Source organism: Gadus morhua, chromosome 2, assembly GCF_902167405.1.
Source record: "Gadus morhua chromosome 2, gadMor3.0, whole genome shotgun sequence".
In the NCBI taxonomy this organism is placed as follows: Eukaryota; Metazoa; Chordata; class Actinopteri; order Gadiformes; family Gadidae; genus Gadus; species Gadus morhua.
Window position 1 is genome coordinate 9,415,457 of NC_044049.1, and position 20,856 is coordinate 9,436,312.

The 20,856-nt window shown below is 42.8% G+C and overlaps 1 protein-coding gene across 1 annotated transcript in view; it reads left to right on the forward strand.

The window, feature by feature from the left end:
• The window catches only part of elfn1a (extracellular leucine-rich repeat and fibronectin type III domain containing 1a), a 55,801-nt gene extending 40,458 nt beyond the window's left edge, over window positions 1–15,343 (forward strand). The window contains exon 3 of the mRNA XM_030347920.1: window positions 10,141–15,343. Within this exon, the coding sequence (XP_030203780.1) occupies window positions 10,552–12,906 (2,355 nt within the window). The 5' untranslated portion in view covers window positions 10,141–10,551 and the 3' untranslated portion in view covers window positions 12,907–15,343. The remainder of the gene's footprint in view (window positions 1–10,140) is intronic.
• Window positions 15,344–20,856: the final 5,513 nt, after the last annotated feature.

Consider the following 20,856-nt stretch of genomic DNA (forward strand, 5'->3'; position numbering starts at 1 on the left):
TACAGGCATGACATCAATCACAAGTGGTCTGCTTGGAGATCATCCATTTTTAAAAAGCTTAATGACCTCCTTTTACCTCATAATGATCATTGTGAGCCTGCCATCTAATCTTGCCTTTAGCATTCAATTATTTATCTGCAGATCAGATTATCCAAAACACCGTTCAAACTTAATGGAATCCTCCTCAAGTGACCTCATCATACTCATGTTCGGCGTAATGACCGGACACTTAGCTCCATGTTATTTTAATCATCCCACAGCACTGAGGGCCTTTGGAAAGGACCATAGGAAAACTTTTCAACAGGACAACTTAGCTACAACACTCCTATTAGTCACAGATGTCAAAGGAAGCACATTGTGATGACCATGATTGATCATCTCCTCCGAACGCTAAATATAGAGCTTAAGACCAATGTGAACTCAATGTGAATGCTGCTTGCATGTAACTGTCTCTGGATAAAATATAGCATGGTGCATATAGCATTGTATATATATATATATATATTTATATATAAATGAGCATATCGTTTCTAACATATGCTTTATATAATATCTGCATATTGTATCTGTATAAATAACAAGTAAAAGCATTTATTGTATTATATAGTCTTTACTAGTACATAAAGTACATACTGTAGTAGAATAAGTTTAGTATTATGATGTAGGACAGCACATGATATAGTAAATGGAATATAGTAGGCCTCAAATGTTGTAGGTCTAGAGAACACATATGTGCTACATGCGTGTTATTAATGTCACACAGATGCGCACATAATGAAGCCATCACTTTCTTCCCAAAGCATGCATGTCGTCTTTAGTATTTCTTCCCCTATATCTTGTTATTCGCTAATAGAAAGTCACACAGGCAGAAAATGGGGGTGGTGGGGGCTAGAGGGAAGGGGGGGGGGGGGGGGGGGGGTGAAACCGCGGGGGAATTAGCAAAGAGAAAAGCAATCACGGGGGAAATGAGAATCGGTTAAGACGAGCAGCCCGTGCCTTTTGACAGGCAGCTGTCAGCCCGTTCATCGCAGGCATTCTAATGATTCCCCCCAACAATGCTGATAAGACGCTCCGGGACCATATAAGAGCGTGTGATTTCCTCCATTTTTCTTCCTTCATTTCTGACCATGATAACTCACTTGGACTCCCTTGCGCCACATCCCATTAACCTTACGGAGCCTCCCTCCAATTGACCCTTCCCGAGTTTGCCGCCTCAAAAAAACACCAGTAGTGAAATACGCCTTGGAATGAATTCAATTACGGCCGCCGTTTTTTTTCTTCTTTTTTTTACAGGGCGTAGGCGGTTCTAGTGGCTTGGGGGTGGGGCCAGCATGAGAGCGAGGGTTTTGAGGCTTACGCGGTGGGATGTGTATGGCTTAAGTTTATCTTCCGCTGTGTTTAGCGGGACCTCCCACAACACGCTCTTTAAGACCTCAAGCCTTTCACCTTTAAAGAAGGATCTGTGTGCGTAGTGCGTACCATCTGTTTTTTCATGTTTTCCTTTTGTCTCTCTGTTGATCTTTTTGCTGTAAGCGATGGACACTTTATGTGTTGCAGTTTCAAACTGAATTGAACTGCTGTCCACTTTTTTTCAAAGGCATCAATGTCATTCAAATGTATCTACAGTAATAGATATGAAAAAAACAGCATTATTTTTACTATATCTGCAATATGTTGGCACAAATCATCTCATCTGTATAATGTACAGTTGTTTGCAGTGTTGCAGATAAGGAGCATGCGCAACCCCACAGAACACGACTAGGGTATGGCTTCTAATGAAATGGGAAAACTGCCATCTGCTGGCAAATGCATTTATTATTTATATGTCGTAAGGATTATGACTTTGGGACTTCGATGTTTTTTTGTTGCCCTTTTTGACTCTGTCATCATGTTAAGTCAACCTAATTCAGCGTGATCTACGATTCCTCCAGGGTTTCTTTTTCATGAAAGGGAAACATGGGGAACATTTGAATACGACCTCCTCTTTCCCACGCTCTGTCGCTCGCAGGTGATTGGCCCATTTCAGTGTTGATCTATGGGTTCACCGCTGACAGCCCGTCCTGCCTTGTCCCGTGAGGTAGAGGCTAGCTCAGACACTAAAGATAATCACCGCACCTAAGTGGAGCGTCGATCATTATGATGGAGCGATGAGATCTCGGAAACTTCCAAAGTAGCAATAAGGCCCGTGGCACAATTCTTGACACCAAATTATTCATCTGGTTTTCAGACGACCTAGTTAGGCAGGGACAAGTCAACATTTGATAGACGCATTTGCAGACACTTTACAGTGAAACGGATGGATGAATAGATTTAAGAAAGGGAGGGGCAGAACTATAGACAGGCAGACATACAGACAGACACATGCATGTGCAACTGACACCCACACACAAACACACAAACACACACACACACACACACACAACCATACTGACAAGAACACACACAAACGCATAAGACATTTACCCTGCCCCCCCAAAAACGACTTTCCCAAAGTTCTCATAGTCCATGTTTGGCTTTTCCAACAGTCATTTTGGAAATCCGTCAGTCCCCCCCCCCCCCCCCCCCACACACACACATCGCCGGCGCGTCGGCCCATAGCCTACAGTATATCTTGTCATACGCAATTAATTTCCTCCTCCTCATCACGGTTCTTCTTCTCTGAGAGAGAGAGACGATTTGAATCCACACCCTCGCAAGCCCTCAGCCTTTTTATCGTCGGCTGTTTCCATCCATTTCTCGTCGCTACACATATAAATCAAACAGCGGTGGGAAGAGAGAAAGGATGACTTGTGAAACATCCCGGCTGTCACTGAGGGCTACCATGATTGATTCCACTTCCTGCCGGTGGAACCCAATCTCATTCCGCCGCCGCCGCCGACTTAAGTCGGCCCGTCCCCGGACACATTGTGAGTGGTTTCACATGATGTCGCAACAAACATTCAGAGCCGCCATCTTGGTGCTCTTTCACCAATATAATAGGAAGGAGAGTAATGGTTGTTTTGAAATGTTTGGTCAAGAAGTAACAAGATGGCGGGTTTTTGACTTATTTTACGGAACGTTGAAACCATCCTTTAGTCAGCGATAATGCTGTTACGGTTTACTTTGCCCTTACTTTAACATTTTTTTCATATAATATAAACAGAAATGCAAATGCATCTGTTATGACTCACAAGGAGAACAGGAAAAACCAAAAAGGACAAAATAGACTGTAGATGCTGCCTGTTTGTCCCCCAGTTAGTTCTTTCCTCACACTTTCGTTAAATGTGCAGAAAGGAAAACCAGCACCCAGGGTTAGTCAGCTCTGGGCTTGGCCCTGTGCAGTTTGTCAATGGGAATGCTGATGCAGACGCAGCTGTCAATCAATGCCATTGTCTCTGCTTGGATTCATTCATTGAGTGCATTCACTCCCACAAGGTTCATTCTTTGATGGCTTATATACATATACTGTATATCTATCCATGCAGGGGCAATTTTTTTTTATGTTGTCTTTAAAAAAGGAAATTAGGTCTTAAAAAGGAAACGACCTTGCGCTGTATGTAAAATCCATTGTCACTGGTTGCCTTGTTGTCACAGGTTTCTTTGGTGCCCCTGCTTCAGTCTGACAGGGTGTGACTCAGCAGTCTTTGGACATGGCTGGCAGATTGGAGAATCACTTGCCTAAATAGAGTGCACGCAAAAGCCAATGCTCGGTCGATGGTCTGGAAAATTGCGTTTAAACCTCCAGGTGGTGATCTGAGCTGCACCTTCCCACCACGAACACACTGGAGAGAAATAGGGGCCAGCAACGTGTTGGTGCCACTTTTGACCGATTCCCTCGGGGGGGGGGGGGGGGGGGGGGGGGGGGGGGGGGAGACGAGAGACAATATAGTAGTGAACGGAGAGCGATAATTACTTTTATGGGTTTGTTTATTACAGGGATTGTCGTGTGGAGAGTGATGGCGATGTGAATCCCGCTTGCGCATTGCTTTTGTAATGCATGTCAAACTCCTTCATTTATAATTTTTTATCGTTCCCGCCCTATACAGTCTTTCTTAACAGTCCGACTCGTTGATGGCCTTTGTTTCATTCGCTGCAATGCGATTCCATGGCGTTTCATCCTTTTAAAACATTGGGCCTAGGCTTTAACTCTCTAATGACATTCTTCTTATATTTTTTTTCGGCTGTCTACAGCGTTTCAATCGCACTAGGTCATGAGCCTTTTAAAGTACACTTTATACACCAGAGAACAATTGAGAGTGATCGCGGAATTTGCAAAGAGACGGCGGGGCAGTAAGTCATTTCGAGTTTCAGAAAGTGTGATGCTGCCACCTGCGTGGAATACTAAGTGGTGGTGGGAGTGGAAAAACTTTTCGGTCCTTCATGTAGACATGCTGAGTGCAGATGCCGCCGCACATCGATTCCACTATCTTTCATACCGAGCGGTAGCGAAGTCCTCCAAAATAATTCTCTAATTTTAGATACGGCCGTGTGCGATCCCATCAATCCCTGGAGCTACATAATGATCAGTGATAATGAATGTGAACTTTATTATATATATAATGTAATGTATTGATTGGAGTATTGGTCTTTTAGAAATGATGACCTGTATTAAACTTATCAGACGTATAAGAAATAGAGAGACAGTCACGCAACTTTTATGAGATATTTTGAAAGAATAGTGTATGGTTAGAAAATGTTTTATACTTAAGTGCCTGTATGGCGCCATCTCACTTCTACATTTCAGTGTAGTTCGCACACTGCTTCTCTCACAGAAGAGGTTAGTTAGAAGTAAGTAGTGGGGCTTATAATAGACCTTTTACGATCAATCAGTAAAAGATAATAGACCTTTTACAATCACTTGGTAAAACATCTATACAAATTGCTCACACTCCATATCATGCTGCATGGAGGGAAGGACTTACTATCTATGATGTGTTTGCTGTGTTTAATTCTGAATCGCGGCAGGTGCGTTCCCCTGAAGCCAACTGGAGTTGTCAGCAAGGGAATTCCATTCTTTGTCTGGTAAATGAAGTCAATGGGGCGCTGTGTCCCTGGGAAGTCAAGTTTGAATACAATGTTTATCAATGTGTGTTTGTGTGTGTGTGTGTGTGTGTGTGTGTGTGTGTGTGTGTGTGTGTGTGTGTGTGTGTGTGTGTGTGTGTCTGTGTGTGTGTGTGTGTGTGTGTGTGTGTGTGTGTGTGTGTGTGTGTGTGTGTGTGTGTGTGTGTGTGTGTCAAGTGTTCGACAGATAATCATTCTTGCCCTGTGTTTCCTTTGTTCTCTGCATAACCCAAACATATGCTTCCTTCTCCTCCATGCCCCCACCATCTCTTGCTCCTCCACCATCTCTTGCTCCTCCACCATCTCTGTCTCCACCTCCTCCCTCCACCTCCTTCTTCTTCACCTCCTCCCCTCACCTCCTTTTTCCTCCTCCTCCTCCTCCCACCTCCCTCCACTGTATCCCTCCTTCTCCTCCTCCTCCTTCTCCTCCCTCCACTTCCTCCACCACCTCCTTGTCCCTCCTGCTCTCCCCCCCTCTACCTCCTCGTCCTCCTCTACCTCCTCCTCCCTCCACCACTCCTCCACCTCCTCCTCCTCCTTCTCCCTCCTCCTCCTTCTCCCTCCTCCTCCACCACCTCCCTCCACCTGATCCCTCCTTCTTCTCTACCTCCGTCGCCCTCCAGCTCCTTCTCCCTCCTCCTCCTCCTCCTCCCCACTCTACCTCCCTCTCCCTCCTCATCCTCCAACTCCCTCTACCTCCTCCTTCCTCCACCTCCTCCCCCCTCCTCCCCCCTCCACCTCTAAAGCAATTCCTAGCATTTCAATGAAGGCCATGTTTTCCTTCCTCGGGAGAAGTAGCTTTCATTTCGACTCAATTGATTCAGCCAATTCTGTTTGCCCATCTTTCTTTCCGTCTCTCTCCCCCCCCCCCCCTGTCCCCTTTTCATTCTTCTTCTCCTGGCAAGAAGCGCATGCATTTCCAATGTTGTCAAATAAAGGGCAGTCATTGGTATGGATGAGCAGAGGCCCCCGGAGGTAGAGCCTGGTGTGTACGGTGGGTGGTGGGTGGGGCACCTTCACCGTTGTCACAAAGCAAAAGATAGAGAACACCGGGGACATAGGAAACAGGCGACCTCAACGCAGAGCGTGTGTGTGTGTGAGTGAGTGTGTCTTTGATAAGAACTCTTTTGTGGATGTGGGGAGGAAAGAACAGACAGGAGGCGCGTCGGTCGAGGTTGGATTAGAGTCGATTTTGCACGCATTGATCGTCCTTAAACAGTCTTGGCAGACACCAGGGAGCGTCGAGCGTAAGGGCGTCTTACAGACAGCACCGCTGAAGTGATGTGCGGTGACGAGCGAGGCCTTCCTCCCGTACTTGAGGGGGAGTGGCAGTCATTGCAGAGGCTCGTCTGACTTGACGGAAGTCACTATAGCAGTTTATCATGAAGAACGCTTACAGGCGTGTTTTAAGTGCTACGTGCGTCCGATGGGTTCCGCCCTCACTCGCACGGTGCAAGCTAGTTTTTACTTGTTTCTTTCAAAATGGTTGAGTTCAGTTTTGCCCCCTGACGTTGTTCAAATTATGTCCAATGTTTTTCCCTTTTTTCTATTCATTTTAATTGTTTCTATTGTAACCAGAAACCTATTGCCCCGGTAAATAATTATCAGGGCTGATATACCCTCTAAGTTGTTGCCGTTGTAGCATTTTTTTTATTGATTCACGGACTTCTTAGAGATTACACGAGAGTACACGTTACCGCAAGAGAAAACAAGAAACGTCAGCAGAGATATCATTTAATCAAGCCAACCCCCCTCAGCCACCCCCCCCACACACACACACACACACACACGCATACATGCACGCACAGTTTTTAAAATGTTGTATACAGGAGGATGAAAGGGAGAGGAAAAGCCTTCATTACGCAGCACATACTGCTCACATTGAAGAAAGGGAGCGTGCGGACTGGCTGTTTGTTTGTGATAGGAGAATGGACGGGGCTCTCTGACGCCCAGGGTGCTTTCTGCACTCAGGGCTAACGCTCAGCCATACAGATTGCAGCCATTAGGGAGAGTGGTAGGGGCCTCGGAGGTGGCGAACAGACCTAAGCTTTTAAGAGACAACAAACACCGTCTGGCTGTCGCCATCGTCGGCTTCGGTGTTCAAGGGGAGGATATATGCGCTGGGCTCTCGCATCAAACATACGCCGTATAAAATCAGTTTGAATCCCCTTATCCGCCTCCCTCCCCCCCCCCCCCCCCACCCCCCTACTTTTTAATTTGTTTATCCTGGTCTCCGATAGCGAGTCGCTCAGGGCTGTTTTTTTGTGTTGTCGCAACCAAAACATGACGTCCAACTTGTGGAAGGGAACGGGAAGGGAAAACAGGTTGAAGATAACAACTTTAGGGAGGAATAAAGCGCTCCCAGGCAAATCTGATGGTAATTAATACAATCCCCCTGTGTGCTGGGGTTTACCCTCCCGAGAAGAAGGGAAAAAAATGATGAAGAAAGGTAGCTACTCACAAGAATACATTTGTTGCGTCTCAGTGGTGAAGCACTGGGATCTGTTTAAAGCTCGGCAGAGTGAGTCACTCTGGACAAACAACCCGTCACGCGTTCACCGTGAGATGACACTTATGGGCTCTGGGCTCCAAACTGCTGAAGAACCTGCAGTTAACTGCTAAAGTGATGCCAGCGCGCCATGCCGCCACCGCGAAGACCAACCGAGGTCTGTTGAGTTCCGAGTACACACCAGGCGGTATTTACTGTAAAGGTCAGAGACCGGGGGGGATATTAAACGGACAGCATTTCCCCGCCGAAGAGGGTCTTTTGCTTTGGCAAATATTCCAGAAAGCTGGGTTTTTCATATTCATTTCATGGAACATTGGATTTGGAACCGCTTTTCTCCCCGGGAATTTAGAAGAGCTCATATCATTTTTTTTTATTATTATTCCTCCATTGCAAATGCTCTTTTGTTGTCATGGAAGGAGATGTGTCTAATGGCAGCCATTGGCAGTTTTATAGCCATGTCCTCCGTATGGTATTATTGCTTTTACTTTTGTTTTCTCTACCTCAAGCGTCTTGTCTTTATTTTATCTTATTATTAAAAAAAGAAAATGCTAAACAGCCAGAGGTATTAAGGAAGGAATAAAATGTTGGCAATTCAATTGGTAATTAAATAATGCATTTATTTCCTAACCTACAAAACAGCTTGTCTGCCACCAAGCAGACTTATGAATCCACTGCTTTTGTGACAACAGCAAGCTGACATTAGGACTGCTTTAATGTTACCAGTTTATCAACGGCCATCATTTTTTTATTTCCAGCTTGAAATCCCTGAGACTTTATTACACTTGTGTGTTGCTGTGTTCAGATCCCGCTATGACAACCAGGTAGTCGTGCAATTGTGTAATTTGATAAACTGCTTTTTCAAAAGGTCAACCAACCGCAGGGAAAAAGCCTGAGCCCTGAGCGCTGGCAGGGTGCCAGGTTGAAGTATATTATGGCTGCCATAAACTGTCACAAGCATTTTGTTCCCGCGGTTTTGATTGTGCTTTTTCCTGGATCCAAGGGACATTTCCTTCATCAAAAAAACACACCTCACCCTCTGTGCACTCCCATAATGCAATGCTTCCTGACTTGTGGGTGTAGCTGAATGGGGACATTACCGGGAGCAGCGAGTGGTCACACAGCAATACCACTGGGTATAATCATTAACAAAATCTCCTCTTTGATTACAAGTCATTCCAGCACACTGCCGAATATAACTGCTTATAAATCCTACTTTATTAACTACTCACAGTGGGCCTTTACTGCAAAACACCTTGGAAATTATTTTAATCTTGAATAATTTAAAGTCTTGGCTCAACAACATTTCACAAAGAAATATTACGATCAATGTCTTAAGCCTTTCGAGCTTCAATTTTTTAGGCTTTTAATCATTGACTTTTTTAAGCCTTTCTATGAAGCTTAGGATTCTCTGGTCATCTGCAGAATATTTAGTGCTGTAATGGTGGTTTAACAGTCTTGGAGTCACAGATTTGACATGTGTACTGTGGCGAAAATGTCCACAGTGCTGCACCGGGGCCCCCAGCCGGTAGGCCCGCCCAGCCGGTAGACCCTCCCAGGACGCTTGCCCATATCCCCAATTTCCATATGAACTCCTCACTGTGCATTCAGTGAGGCAAGCCTATAATTCCCGTTTCACACCCCAATCAGTGAATGTTACAGTTGTGTATGCCTGTAAGTCATGCAATGCAATTAATTTATAGCACTCCAAGCTAAGTATAATTTAGCGGGTGGATATTAGTTTTCAATTTATTTTTTAAGACATTATAAGTCTACTCGGACTATAAATTGTCAAAAAAAGTTATTCACAATCATTGAAAACCTTTCATTCATAACATAATGATTGCATTATTAATATGTAAAGATTGTATGATTGAGATATATAATTACAGCCATATAAATACAAAGCCTTTCAAAATGTGATAAAGCAGTATGGCTGTGCTCAATTCACAAAGACTCACAGTTCCAAAGATGTAGCTGTAAGTTATTTCCAATCTTCAAGATTTTGGTTTGAAAGGCCACCCTACACAAAGAATACTCACAAAAATAGCAGAGGAAGATGTGACAAGTAAGGACCATGCCTGTCCCTATAGTTTGCAGAGGCATATTGCTCACCCTGTCTGGCTGTCACACCCATACCAACAGTACAAACAATATATAAATTCCATCCGTCCTATGTTTGTTGGAAAGCTAAAGCTCAAACATGCACTTTGGCAATCATGGGTTGCCTCCATTAAAGGTTTGATCTAACTTTACATAACATTACTTCTAAATATTGGGTAATCCACTGTGGAAAATCAGAGCAATAAAGATTTAATTTAATTATGCCGTATCAGAATATAAATAGAAAAAAAGCATGCGTAAATGTCTTGAATTGATTTAATGCCGATTCCCAACAGCCGTGCTTGGCGCCATTCGGTATAGAGGTGTGAAAATGGGTACCTTTTTTTCCCCACTCAACCTGTCAAATGCTAATTGGCAATTGATAGAGCCAACAACTGATATGCCAACCTAGGAAATGCATATGCAATTGCTACTAAAGATTCCAATGGCAAACAAAATGTCAATAACATGTTCTTCTCTCTTGCCTTTAGGTTACCGCTGTGAAAAAGAGACCGACGAGGAGAGGGGAGACAGCCGCTCTCAAACACCATGATGCGACAATTTAACGATGGTCGCCCCTCAGAACAGAAACATAAACCAATCTGAGCCTGTGAGAAGCTTAACCTCGACGAGCCTTCACCCTGAATTTGACTGCAGGCAAAACTCCCTGAATGGAACACCTAGTAAAGAGAAACACCCACCACTTTTCTGCAAAGGTTCGGTACGTGAGGACGCAACCATCCTTCAATGAATGGGAAAACAACTTTAGGGTTGTTTCTGGCACTGAGCACCGGTTTACATCCAGCTGAATCTTCAATCACATCCGTTCAACTGTATTGACCTCACTGCCCTTTGCCCTCTCATACAATTTTGGCCACTGTGCATCTCTTAAAGAAGCACCAATGGCCCGCAGTGTGAGCATGGTGATCAGTGCCTTCTTCTGGTCTGTGGCTCTTGTTTATGTGACTCATATCAGTAAAGTCAATGGAGACTGCTGGTTAATTGAGGGCGAAAAGGGCTTTGTGTGGCTGGCGATTTGTAGCCAAAATCAACCCCCTTATGAGGCCATCCCTCAACATATCAATAGTACCATTGTTGACCTTCGTCTCAATGAAAACAAAATCAAAAGCATCCAATACTCTTCTCTGAGCCGCTTTGCCAACTTGACCTACCTGAATCTGACAAAGAATGATATCTCTTACATAGAGGATGGGGCTTTTTCTGCCCAATTCAATCTACAAGTCCTCCAGCTAGGCTTCAACAAGATGCGGAACTTGACAGAGGGGATCCTCCGGGGGTTGGGCAAGCTGCAGTACCTCTACCTCCAGGCTAACCTGATTGAGACTGTGACACACAATGCCTTTTGGGAATGCCCCAACATTGAGAACATTGACCTCTCCATGAACCGAATCCAGCAGTTAGACGGGTCCACTTTCGCCAACCTGAGTAAGCTCACGACCTGTGAGCTATACACCAACCCGTTCAACTGTTCCTGTGAGCTGCTTGGCTTCGTCAAGTGGCTCTCGGTTTTCCCCAACAGGACCAATGAGAGGATGGTGTGCGACTCCCCACAAGGTGTCTCTGGTTACAGCCTTCTGAGCACGCTTCCCAATGACCATACGTACAGGAACGCTCTTTACATGCTCACCACTGTGTGTACAGATGACTACGTGACCCCATACATTCCCATTCCCCCGGAGCTCACCACCCCACATCCTGACACCACCCCCTGTCTGCTGGACGACTGCTACTCAGGTACAGAGCCGGATGACATCATCACCACCACCACGTACAACAACGAAGTGGAAGTCAAGCCCAAGATGAAACTGAAACAGGTGTCTGACACAGGGGCCATCATCAGTGTGCAGATCCCTCACCCCTACAAGAAGATGTACAGCCTGGTTCAGTACAACAACAGCTTCTTCACCGACATACAAAACCTGAAAGTTATCAAGGAGGACATTGAGCTTAAAAACCTGAAACCCCACACTGACTACATGTACTGCGTCGCTTCTATACGAAATTCTCTCCGATTTAACCACACCTGTCTGCAAATCACTACAGGCCCATGGCATGGGAAGGGCAGAGCAGAAAACAACGCGGCCGCGACCCACTACATAATGACCATTCTGGGATGCCTATTCAGCATGATCATTGTCTTGGGGGTGGTCTATTACTGCTTGAGGAAAAAGCGCCAACTAGATGACAAGCACAAAAAGACAGAGAGTCTGAAGAAGAACCTTATGGAACTCAAGTATGGACAGGACCTTGAAGGGGGAACAATGCCACGCATGTCCCAGAAGCAGATGATGGCTGGAGAACCCATGGGCCGAATGCAGTACATGCAGCCTGGAAATGAGATGGATCAATACAAGTTCCAGGAGCTAAGTGACATGCCTAAGATGAACAAGGGGAATTACATGGAGGTGCGGGGTGGGGACCACCACGAATGCAGGGAATGCGATATGGGAATGCCCGGCAACAGCCAAGGCTCTGTTGCAGAGATTTCTACCATTGCAAAGGAGGTGGATAAAGTAAATCAGATCATCAACAACTGTATAGATGCTCTGAAGTCAGAATCCACCTCATTCCAGGGGATGCATTCCGGAGCGGTGTCTAATGCAGAACCCCAGCTGGTATTATTGTCAGAACATCCCCAGAGTAAATCGGGCCTTCTGTCGCCAGCATACAATGACAGCTACCACCACTCGTTGCAGAGACACCGCTCCTCCGACGTGTCCCCAAAGAGGCCCAGCACTGCCACGGGCGGACCTATGAGGAGCCCCAGGCCATACCGCTCCGAGTCAAAGTACCTAGAGAAGAACTCCCCCACGGGAGAGACCATCCTCACTGTGACGCCCGCCGCCGCCATCCTGAGGGCGGAGGCGGAGAAGATGCGTCAGTACAGCGACCACCGCCACTCCTACCCCGATCCCCAGATCGAGGAACTCGAGGGACCCGACGGCCACAAGTCCTCCATCCTGGATCCGCTCACCCACTCCCGCACCAGAGACTTAGCCTACTCCCAGCTCAACTCCCAGTACCACAACATGAGCTACTCCTCCAGTCCAGAGTACTACTGCAAACCTTCCCATAGTATCTGGGAGCGGTTTAAGCTCCGGGGGAAACGGCATAAGGATGACGAATACATGGCCGCTGGGCATGCGCTGCGCAAGAAAGTGCAGTTTGCGAAAGACGAGGACTTACATGATATTTTAGACTACTGGAAGGGTGTGTCTGCTCAGCATAAGTCGTAACTGTTCTGAGTGGAAACCACAGATGCTTTCAAAGGCATAACGACTTTGTGTGACAAATATTTCAACGGATACTTCCATATTGCTACTCATTTGTGTGTATCACATTCGATTTTGATTGTGAGGAACATTAATATTTGACTTATCATACTAATTACAACATTAACGGGGGAAACCTTTTACTTAGTAAGGATAAAATATACTGCAAATTGAGAACGTATTTGTTGCAATGGATTATAGGTTTTTGGGTAATGCATGCCCAAGTCCTGTGACAGTGGAATTTGCTGTTGTGTACTTTTGAGAATATTATATGAAGAATATGTGTCTACTGAAACGTCAATATTTTTCTTGGAAAAACTATGTGAACCACGAAACATTAATTTACTACCTTCCTACAGTATATTTCAATGATATAAATTGTACAGAAATGGTTTCCGTATTTGCTGTAAAAAAAAGAATTGAAGCATTGTAGAGAATTGTTTAGATAATGCCAATGTGGAGCTGGGGGTATTAGAGGAAGGGCTCTCTCCAGGATGCCATGTCTTACTTTAAACCTATCAGAAAGCCTGTTACCATCCCCACTCAAGTAACCCCTTTATCACCTATCACACCCCGTTTTTTTTTTCTATTTATTTTCACCATATAAATGTTCACACCCACACATTAAAGAAAGCCAGTCCCATTGTCTGCAACTGCCCAAATAAAAGTGCACAGCACTCAGATGGTGTCTCTGTTAGACTTTACACTTATACCTACCATCTCTGGCAAAGACGTCATGAACCACCAGTTGTATTTGTTGTACCAAAGTAGAGGAACCTCAGATGTTTACAATATTTCTAGATGGTATTAATAGTCTTAATGACGTCAACACAGATTCATATTAAATTCACACACTTGCTCCTTAGCAAATCCATATATTGGAGATATTCCCATATTGTTTCCTCACTGTAACATTAATAGATTTGTATTCAAGAAGATTCCTAACCCAGATCATGGTTTAATAACTTGAACATAGAATTTAAAACAATTCTTGAAATAACAACCCAGTATTATCTCACCTGTTGTTTACAATAGGTGCACAGAACTTTCTGTCCTACAGCCCGATTGATGAATGTAATAACATTCTGTCTATGGCAGCTTTTACATATCTTTTCAACAAAGACAACGCTATTAAAAAACACTTTTTTGTTCGCTCCGGTATTTCATTTTCCATTGTATTATATTGTAAAGATTAATGTTGAATCCATGAAAGAAAAAAGTGTAGTCTATTTTGATAGATGGGCCTTGTTGCTTGTAAAAAATGTTTCATTTTCTCTTTATGGCTAGGTTGTTCTAACTTTTTGTATATTATGAAGCTACCAGATAAGTATAAACATGCTATAGTTAAATTTGAGAATGTGAATCTTATCCTCTGACTTACTGGCTGTGAATTTGTATATCATATACAGTTTTTGGGGTAAATACATACATAATACACTTAATTATACTTTCTTTGTAAGATGTTTATATTGCTCGTTCATAACAGGCTCAGGATTTTTACTACATTCATGAATGAGAAATCAATGCTAACGACAACATTTACAAGCGGTCTAAGTGCAACTTTCAATCAACTGTGCATGTGAAATGTTCATGGCTATACTAGATGAAGAAACTAAAGTCTGGTGGCCTTGTATGCTCCTCTCATGTAAATTGATAACATCAAACATTGGACCACAACATAGAAGAGACGGTACACAAGATAATACTGCAAAGCAAGGTTGTCCTATGCTACACAATAGGGATATTGTAGTTGACGGTTTAGGAGGGAGTTAATCCAACTGTAATTTCTGAAATATAGACCTTGTTTGCTCTTCGAGATTTATTTTAGATGTATTGCAATGTAAACATGTTGCATATGTTTTGCATATACTGTGCACTGAGGCAGTTGTTATTCATGAATGTGCTGAGAGTCATGTGATCGGCCTGACGTGAATGTGCAATGTAAGCACCTTGTATTGTGGTAAAGATTTAACTTGGTTGTCTGACCTTATATTTCAACCGCCTTAAACTTTTTGCGATGTGTGTACCAGTGTAAAATTTCCTTCTTTTTTTTGTTTTACTTACAATGTTGATACTGTTTTACTGGGTCTTCATTTGTTGTTTTTATAAACCCATTTCAGTATATTCTCAGAACTGTCAAGATTTTGAGTTATTTTTACAGTTAGCATTGTGTTTTTATACTGCAAACTGTAGCACTTCCATGTCTATTAAGAAGAGCTAAAGTTGCCAAGAGAACATTTGGAAGATGAATGGCTGTTGTTCAAGTGCATCAAAAACAATCAAGAGCACAAAACTGTGTTGGTTTTCTTTTTCATGTATTTATTTTATTTCTCAATACTATGTTATCTGCTTTCAGACAAAGTACTGTGAAATAAAGATAAGGGTGCATCCATCCATGTAATATTGTCATTACGGCTCTTAAGTCTTAGTACCAACTCACAATTACAGCAGATTGACTGAAAAAGCCAGTGCAGTAGTCCCCAAAACTATAATATCCGAGTGTCAGCTATTTTCTGTCAACAAGATTATTTCAGATATTACTTTCAGAGATTAAGATAGCAAAAATGATGGACAATAGCATCTCAAACATTACAATAACAAAAATCTAAGTGTTTAACCCTTACCCAAACCCACCAAATGTAATGTCTGGAAAATCTCAAAAGGTATATTCATCGTACTTACACCTTTTGAGATTTTCCAGATCCTACTTAGGTCTCAAAGTCAGTTAATAAACTCAGTCTCAGGATTGTACTGATATATTCTGAATGGATACAATTGGAAATCCTTCACCATATAAGAACATGTATAGTATAAATGTAAGTGTTGGATGACACGCCCAGTCAACTTCAGCATGGGAAAAAGGTAATACGGACAAAACAGACTCTACCATGAGAGCAACAAACAGACTGCCGTATGTCCTAATTTTGTCCTACTTCATGGAAGTTCAATCCTCTATGCAATAAACCACTGTTTCTTTATCTCTGATCCGTCTGATGGTTGCCTGGCAGACGCATGCAGGTGCATGTATACATATACATTATTTAGCATACGGCAGTAGGATTTAGCTAGCATGAAGAAAATATTTTAGTGCCAATTCAACTTATGTTTGGAATGGGCAACTTATGTTGTACTCCAAGATATTTTTTTTATTTGACCTATTGGTGCTTTTGAGTCCAAAATATAGAAAATGTTTAAAATGCTTATGAATGTTAAGTTTTCGGGCGTTTGTAGATTTTTGGGGACCCTATTTCAGGAAACTTTTCCTTGGGGGTTCCAAGTCCTCTAATGTGGTCCATGGGCATGCATTTAACATTAGAATGCAGCAAGCTGATGCCCTTTAAGAGGAAAAGAAGAAAGATCTTTGAAAAACTCGTAACATTTTCTCTCGAATCAGGTCAAACATCTCAAGTTGACCAGCAACTGCTAATGAATGGGAAACATGAGGGCTAGAGAGCGAACCACTCTTTCAAACGCCTGAAAAGTGAAATAGGCTAAATTAATGTTGCTATGTGCTTATGTTGGGTCTGCAATTTGCTGCACTGCTGTACTGACATTAGTGCAACAGTGCAGCCAATATATTTATATCACCCCAGAAGAGATATTGAAAGGGAGGGGCTGAACAGGAACCCAAACATCTCCAAAATGTAAAAAAATATATTTTAGGATTGTGCATTTTAAACACACGCAAGTAATTATTTCAAAGGAAAATCGAAAAACAATTCCACCAGGGAGGGCTGTGCCCTAGCGCTCTCTAGTCCACTGCTAGCATCCAAGACATTTGTGAATGATAAAAACACATGTCAAACCGATTATATATTTATTGCAGTAAATGTTTATTGTTGTTGTTGATTTGCTCACCAGACACAGCCTCCCTAACAATTGCAACATCTTAATAGTAAAGTTTATAGCATTTTATATTTGAATCCTCATCTTTCTAGAAAAACTTTTTTGGAGCATAAAGGTGCTCTTACTCAACACTTTTGACTACCAAGAGAGATTGGTCATTTTAATAAAATAAAATAAATAAAATAAAAAAAGCCTTAAATGGCATCTTTGGGGTGGCCCCCTGGTGGCCCCAAGAAACTGACCAGTTTAACATTTAAAATGAAACTGTGGACATCGATACTCTTCCTTTGTAATGCTTATGCATTAAATAATGTATGAATGCATTGTTTTGCAACACAAAAATTACTTTCATTACATTTTTATTTTGTTTTCCTGATCTCTAGACAGCCTTTTCAAAGGGTAAGTGAAACACGTGTAGTGCCAAAACGTTAATTCTGTTTGACTGATTCAATCTCCACGGATGAATTCCCATCATCTGCCATATGGCTATGTTTGCCCAGTGAAACACTTTCTCCACTGTAATATATACAAAACGTCACTTCGACGGATGAAGCGATGCCAGCAAATTAGTGTCATCTGGAAGACACGTCTCTAAATATTCGGTAGGGAAAATAAAGCCTTTCCAAAAGGTATTGAGCAGTTGTTCAAATTCAAAAATAAGCATTGAGTACCCAACAGAAACTTTAAACGTACAAACTACAATGCTACAAAAACAGTTTGAATCATTTGAAAGAAGAAAGTTCTTCTAAATTCCCTCTGTGACACGGTATACACAAAGTCAGGAGATGGGAAGCCGTTTCTGGACATGGTGTGTTAATCAGCAGTCTGCAGAGCATGGCTAAGTCTCGGGTAAAGCCAAGGGAACAGCCGAGCAGGAGCAACGGCAACCGCTTCCCCGGCTCTTGTCAAATGCAATGTCTAATTGGATACGGTTGATCAATTACAAAGGAGTGCGTCTTCAGTGGTCTCAAAAATAAAGACCCTGTACATACCCAGAGAGATCAAGGCTGGAACAGTTGTTTAAAATCCACCGGATCTTCTCCTCCAGGCGCACGCTTTTGGAGTGCCACGAAGACACAAACTGTCAGAGGACCAAGATGACATTAAGCGGGAAAATATAAAAGGGGTGATGGCTGAAGGATCATACTGCACCTGTATTAGAGCTTAGAGGTTTGAAGGATCAATGAGAATTGATTAGGGGACGATGAGAATTTGCATTTAATGCAAACAACAACAGCAACCACAAAACAATATATAGCTCTGAGCGGTGATGAAGTGGCCAAAGCAATATTTAAACATCTGTTGAATAGGCACCACTGCTGTTGAGGAGCTGAACCCTGAAATCGATTTATGCTTAAGTGGGCATTTTGAATAACAAACATGTTTGCCGTTCATTAATACCTATGCAATGTAATTTGAGCAGAACTCCAGCTAGTAATCAGAGGACAGAGTTGATCCGTCTAAATGGACGTTCTGTCCCTAGGTCACAGGAAACTAGGAGTCACTCCCCACCACTTGCATCCAAAGAGAAAATGGAGGGGAATTTGCTGAGCCATGCCCCCCACTCACACAGCTGTAGCGTTATAAGCCCTGTGTTGCTCATCATGACATGAAAGAGAGAGCGAATCAAAGCTTTTTTAAACGGTCACATGATGAGTTTTGTTTCAGGAACTTGTTTTCTTTCTATCGTCTGGTGATAATGAAGCAGCCTTTTTGGTGCTTCACATCTTCTGTCCTTTTTTATTTTCCCCTTTTCCCCACCAACACCACCATCAAACAAAGAGTACTCTGATCAGAGAGCAGCTACACATGAGAGGAAGCTAAGGGAAAACTCAATGGCTGGGAGATAAAAAGCATTTCATGCTTTAATTATTTCCTGTTCCTAGCTCTATGAATTTGCTTACCACTCCATTTAGAGGTGAGGACTTTGATGCAAATACTCAAAACAAGCTGTGAAACAGAAACAAAGCCTGCAATTATTCTTAATCATACAAAGTCTTGTCATTTCCTAGTCAGTCCAAAATAAAAGGAAATAGGCATTTATAAAGGGCATTTCCTTTTCTGTACACAACAATTACAGTGCAAAGACATCTTCCCCAGCCAATAGATAGCATCATCTTCTAATTGCCTTACCACTCACTAAGAGAATACATTCAATCAAATCCAACCTAGATATACAAATGCGTGTCGGAGTATCAATAGAGGAGTTCAAATCCCCTCTATCATGTCATCAAGCATTCAAGTCACCAAAAAGGAATTACCATATGAAATTTTATGACTCTAGTTTAGCACAAAATCATCTGAAATATAGTGCCTCGACATAATGGAAAACCTTGTATATGAGATACGTTACAATATAACAGCTTGTTAAATGTCACTCAGGAATGGAACCGTTTAAGAGTGCACTTGTCGCGCCTTTTAGCATTCGTGTTTGTAAACAGGTGGTGTGTGAGTATGTTCGCGTGTGTGAGTGTATGTGTGTGCGTGTGTGTGTGTGTGTGTGTGTGTGTGTGTGTGTGTGTGTGTGTGTGTGTGTGAGACACAGACGCTAATGTGTAGAGATCAACGCAAGGGTGACGTGAGTTGTGCACTGCAGTGCAAATACAGCGATCAAAGCTGTGTGTGTTTGTGTTGCGGTTGACCCTGTAATGGACTGGAAACCAACCCAGGCTGTCTCCCTGCTTCGCAGCATGCTAGATTACATCCAGCCCTCCTCCGTGTGGGTTGGCTTGGTGTCTCTACCCACTCCTGTGCTAACCACTCAGGCAATATGCCCCGTGGCACCAACCCAGGTTCGATTTCCAAACTGCGCTTCTCTTTCAACCCACATCCTTGTCTGATCCTCTTTCCTGTCAGGTCCTGTCCATGAAAATACATTTAGAAGAAACTGGCTCAATCAAAAACAGATGGTTAACAAGAGAGTGTAAGATAATGTTGAAATTGACATCTCCAATGACACTATAAAGGTTTTAAGGTGTCTCTCCGTTGACAATGTAGGTATTAATGCCGTTTGAAATTGAACACGACTTCAGTATTTTGTCACAAGAATGTGTTTTATAGTCTTCCCACCCCTGCAATCAACATCGTTTTCAACCCTGCGTTTGATTGCGGAGGCACTTGGCTGATAGACTCTGATCTGTTTCAAAGTCCTTATAATCTCTGTCGCCTTTCCACCAAAGTATCCAGAAGCTGTCACTGATTGGTTGATTGCATAAAATCACTGTCCAAGGTGATTCCTTCTCTGCGCCCGACACTCTCAGCGGCCCTGCCGTCTGCAGGTTTTCATCAGCCTTTAAAACATGGGGTCTATCTGTAGAATCGTGCTGAGGATTTGGTTGTTGACAAGGTCAGCTCAAGGGAAAGCATTCAAGGATCAAGGATTTTTTTTCACAATAAATCCCACAGTTCTATTACGCTGCAATTATTCAGTAGGTGAGGCATCTGATTCTGCATTTTCCAAAAAAAGGCCACAGCTTTGGAATTGCTATTTATCAAGTAGGTTCTTCATTTCCACGTTTATATTTTTCATATTTTGTGTATGCCCTTGACTATTTATCCGTTACAATTTCTTTCGATTAGCTAACAAAATCAGTTCAATCACACTGGATGAAAAGTTGAGATTTTCCCAGTGTGAGACATCCTCATATGCTCTGCTCATATCGTGTTAAAAAAAAAAAAAAAACATCACCTCCTGCCTTTAAATCTTCTCTCTTCTCTCTGGTGTGATAGTCAATGTCAAGAACAGGATTTTGGCGTCGACTGCAGCAACTTTCAAGGAGTCAATGAAGGAAATGAATACGACATCTGCATTGTTCATTTTATGACTCACATTGACTGTGGTACCTTTTATTCCACAGACTAATCATCATTTTTAATTTGCGAGTAAAAAAAACATAGCCGCTATTTCATATTCATCATAGGCCTACACTCAAAGGTATAACAAATGAACATTTCAAGGACTCTGTGGTATGGGAATGGTTTTCTTTTGGATATTTTTGTGTATTCAACATTTTATATTTGCGATCCTCAGAGGGGGTGATTAAAGTTATTTATTTAGAGTTTTGTAGT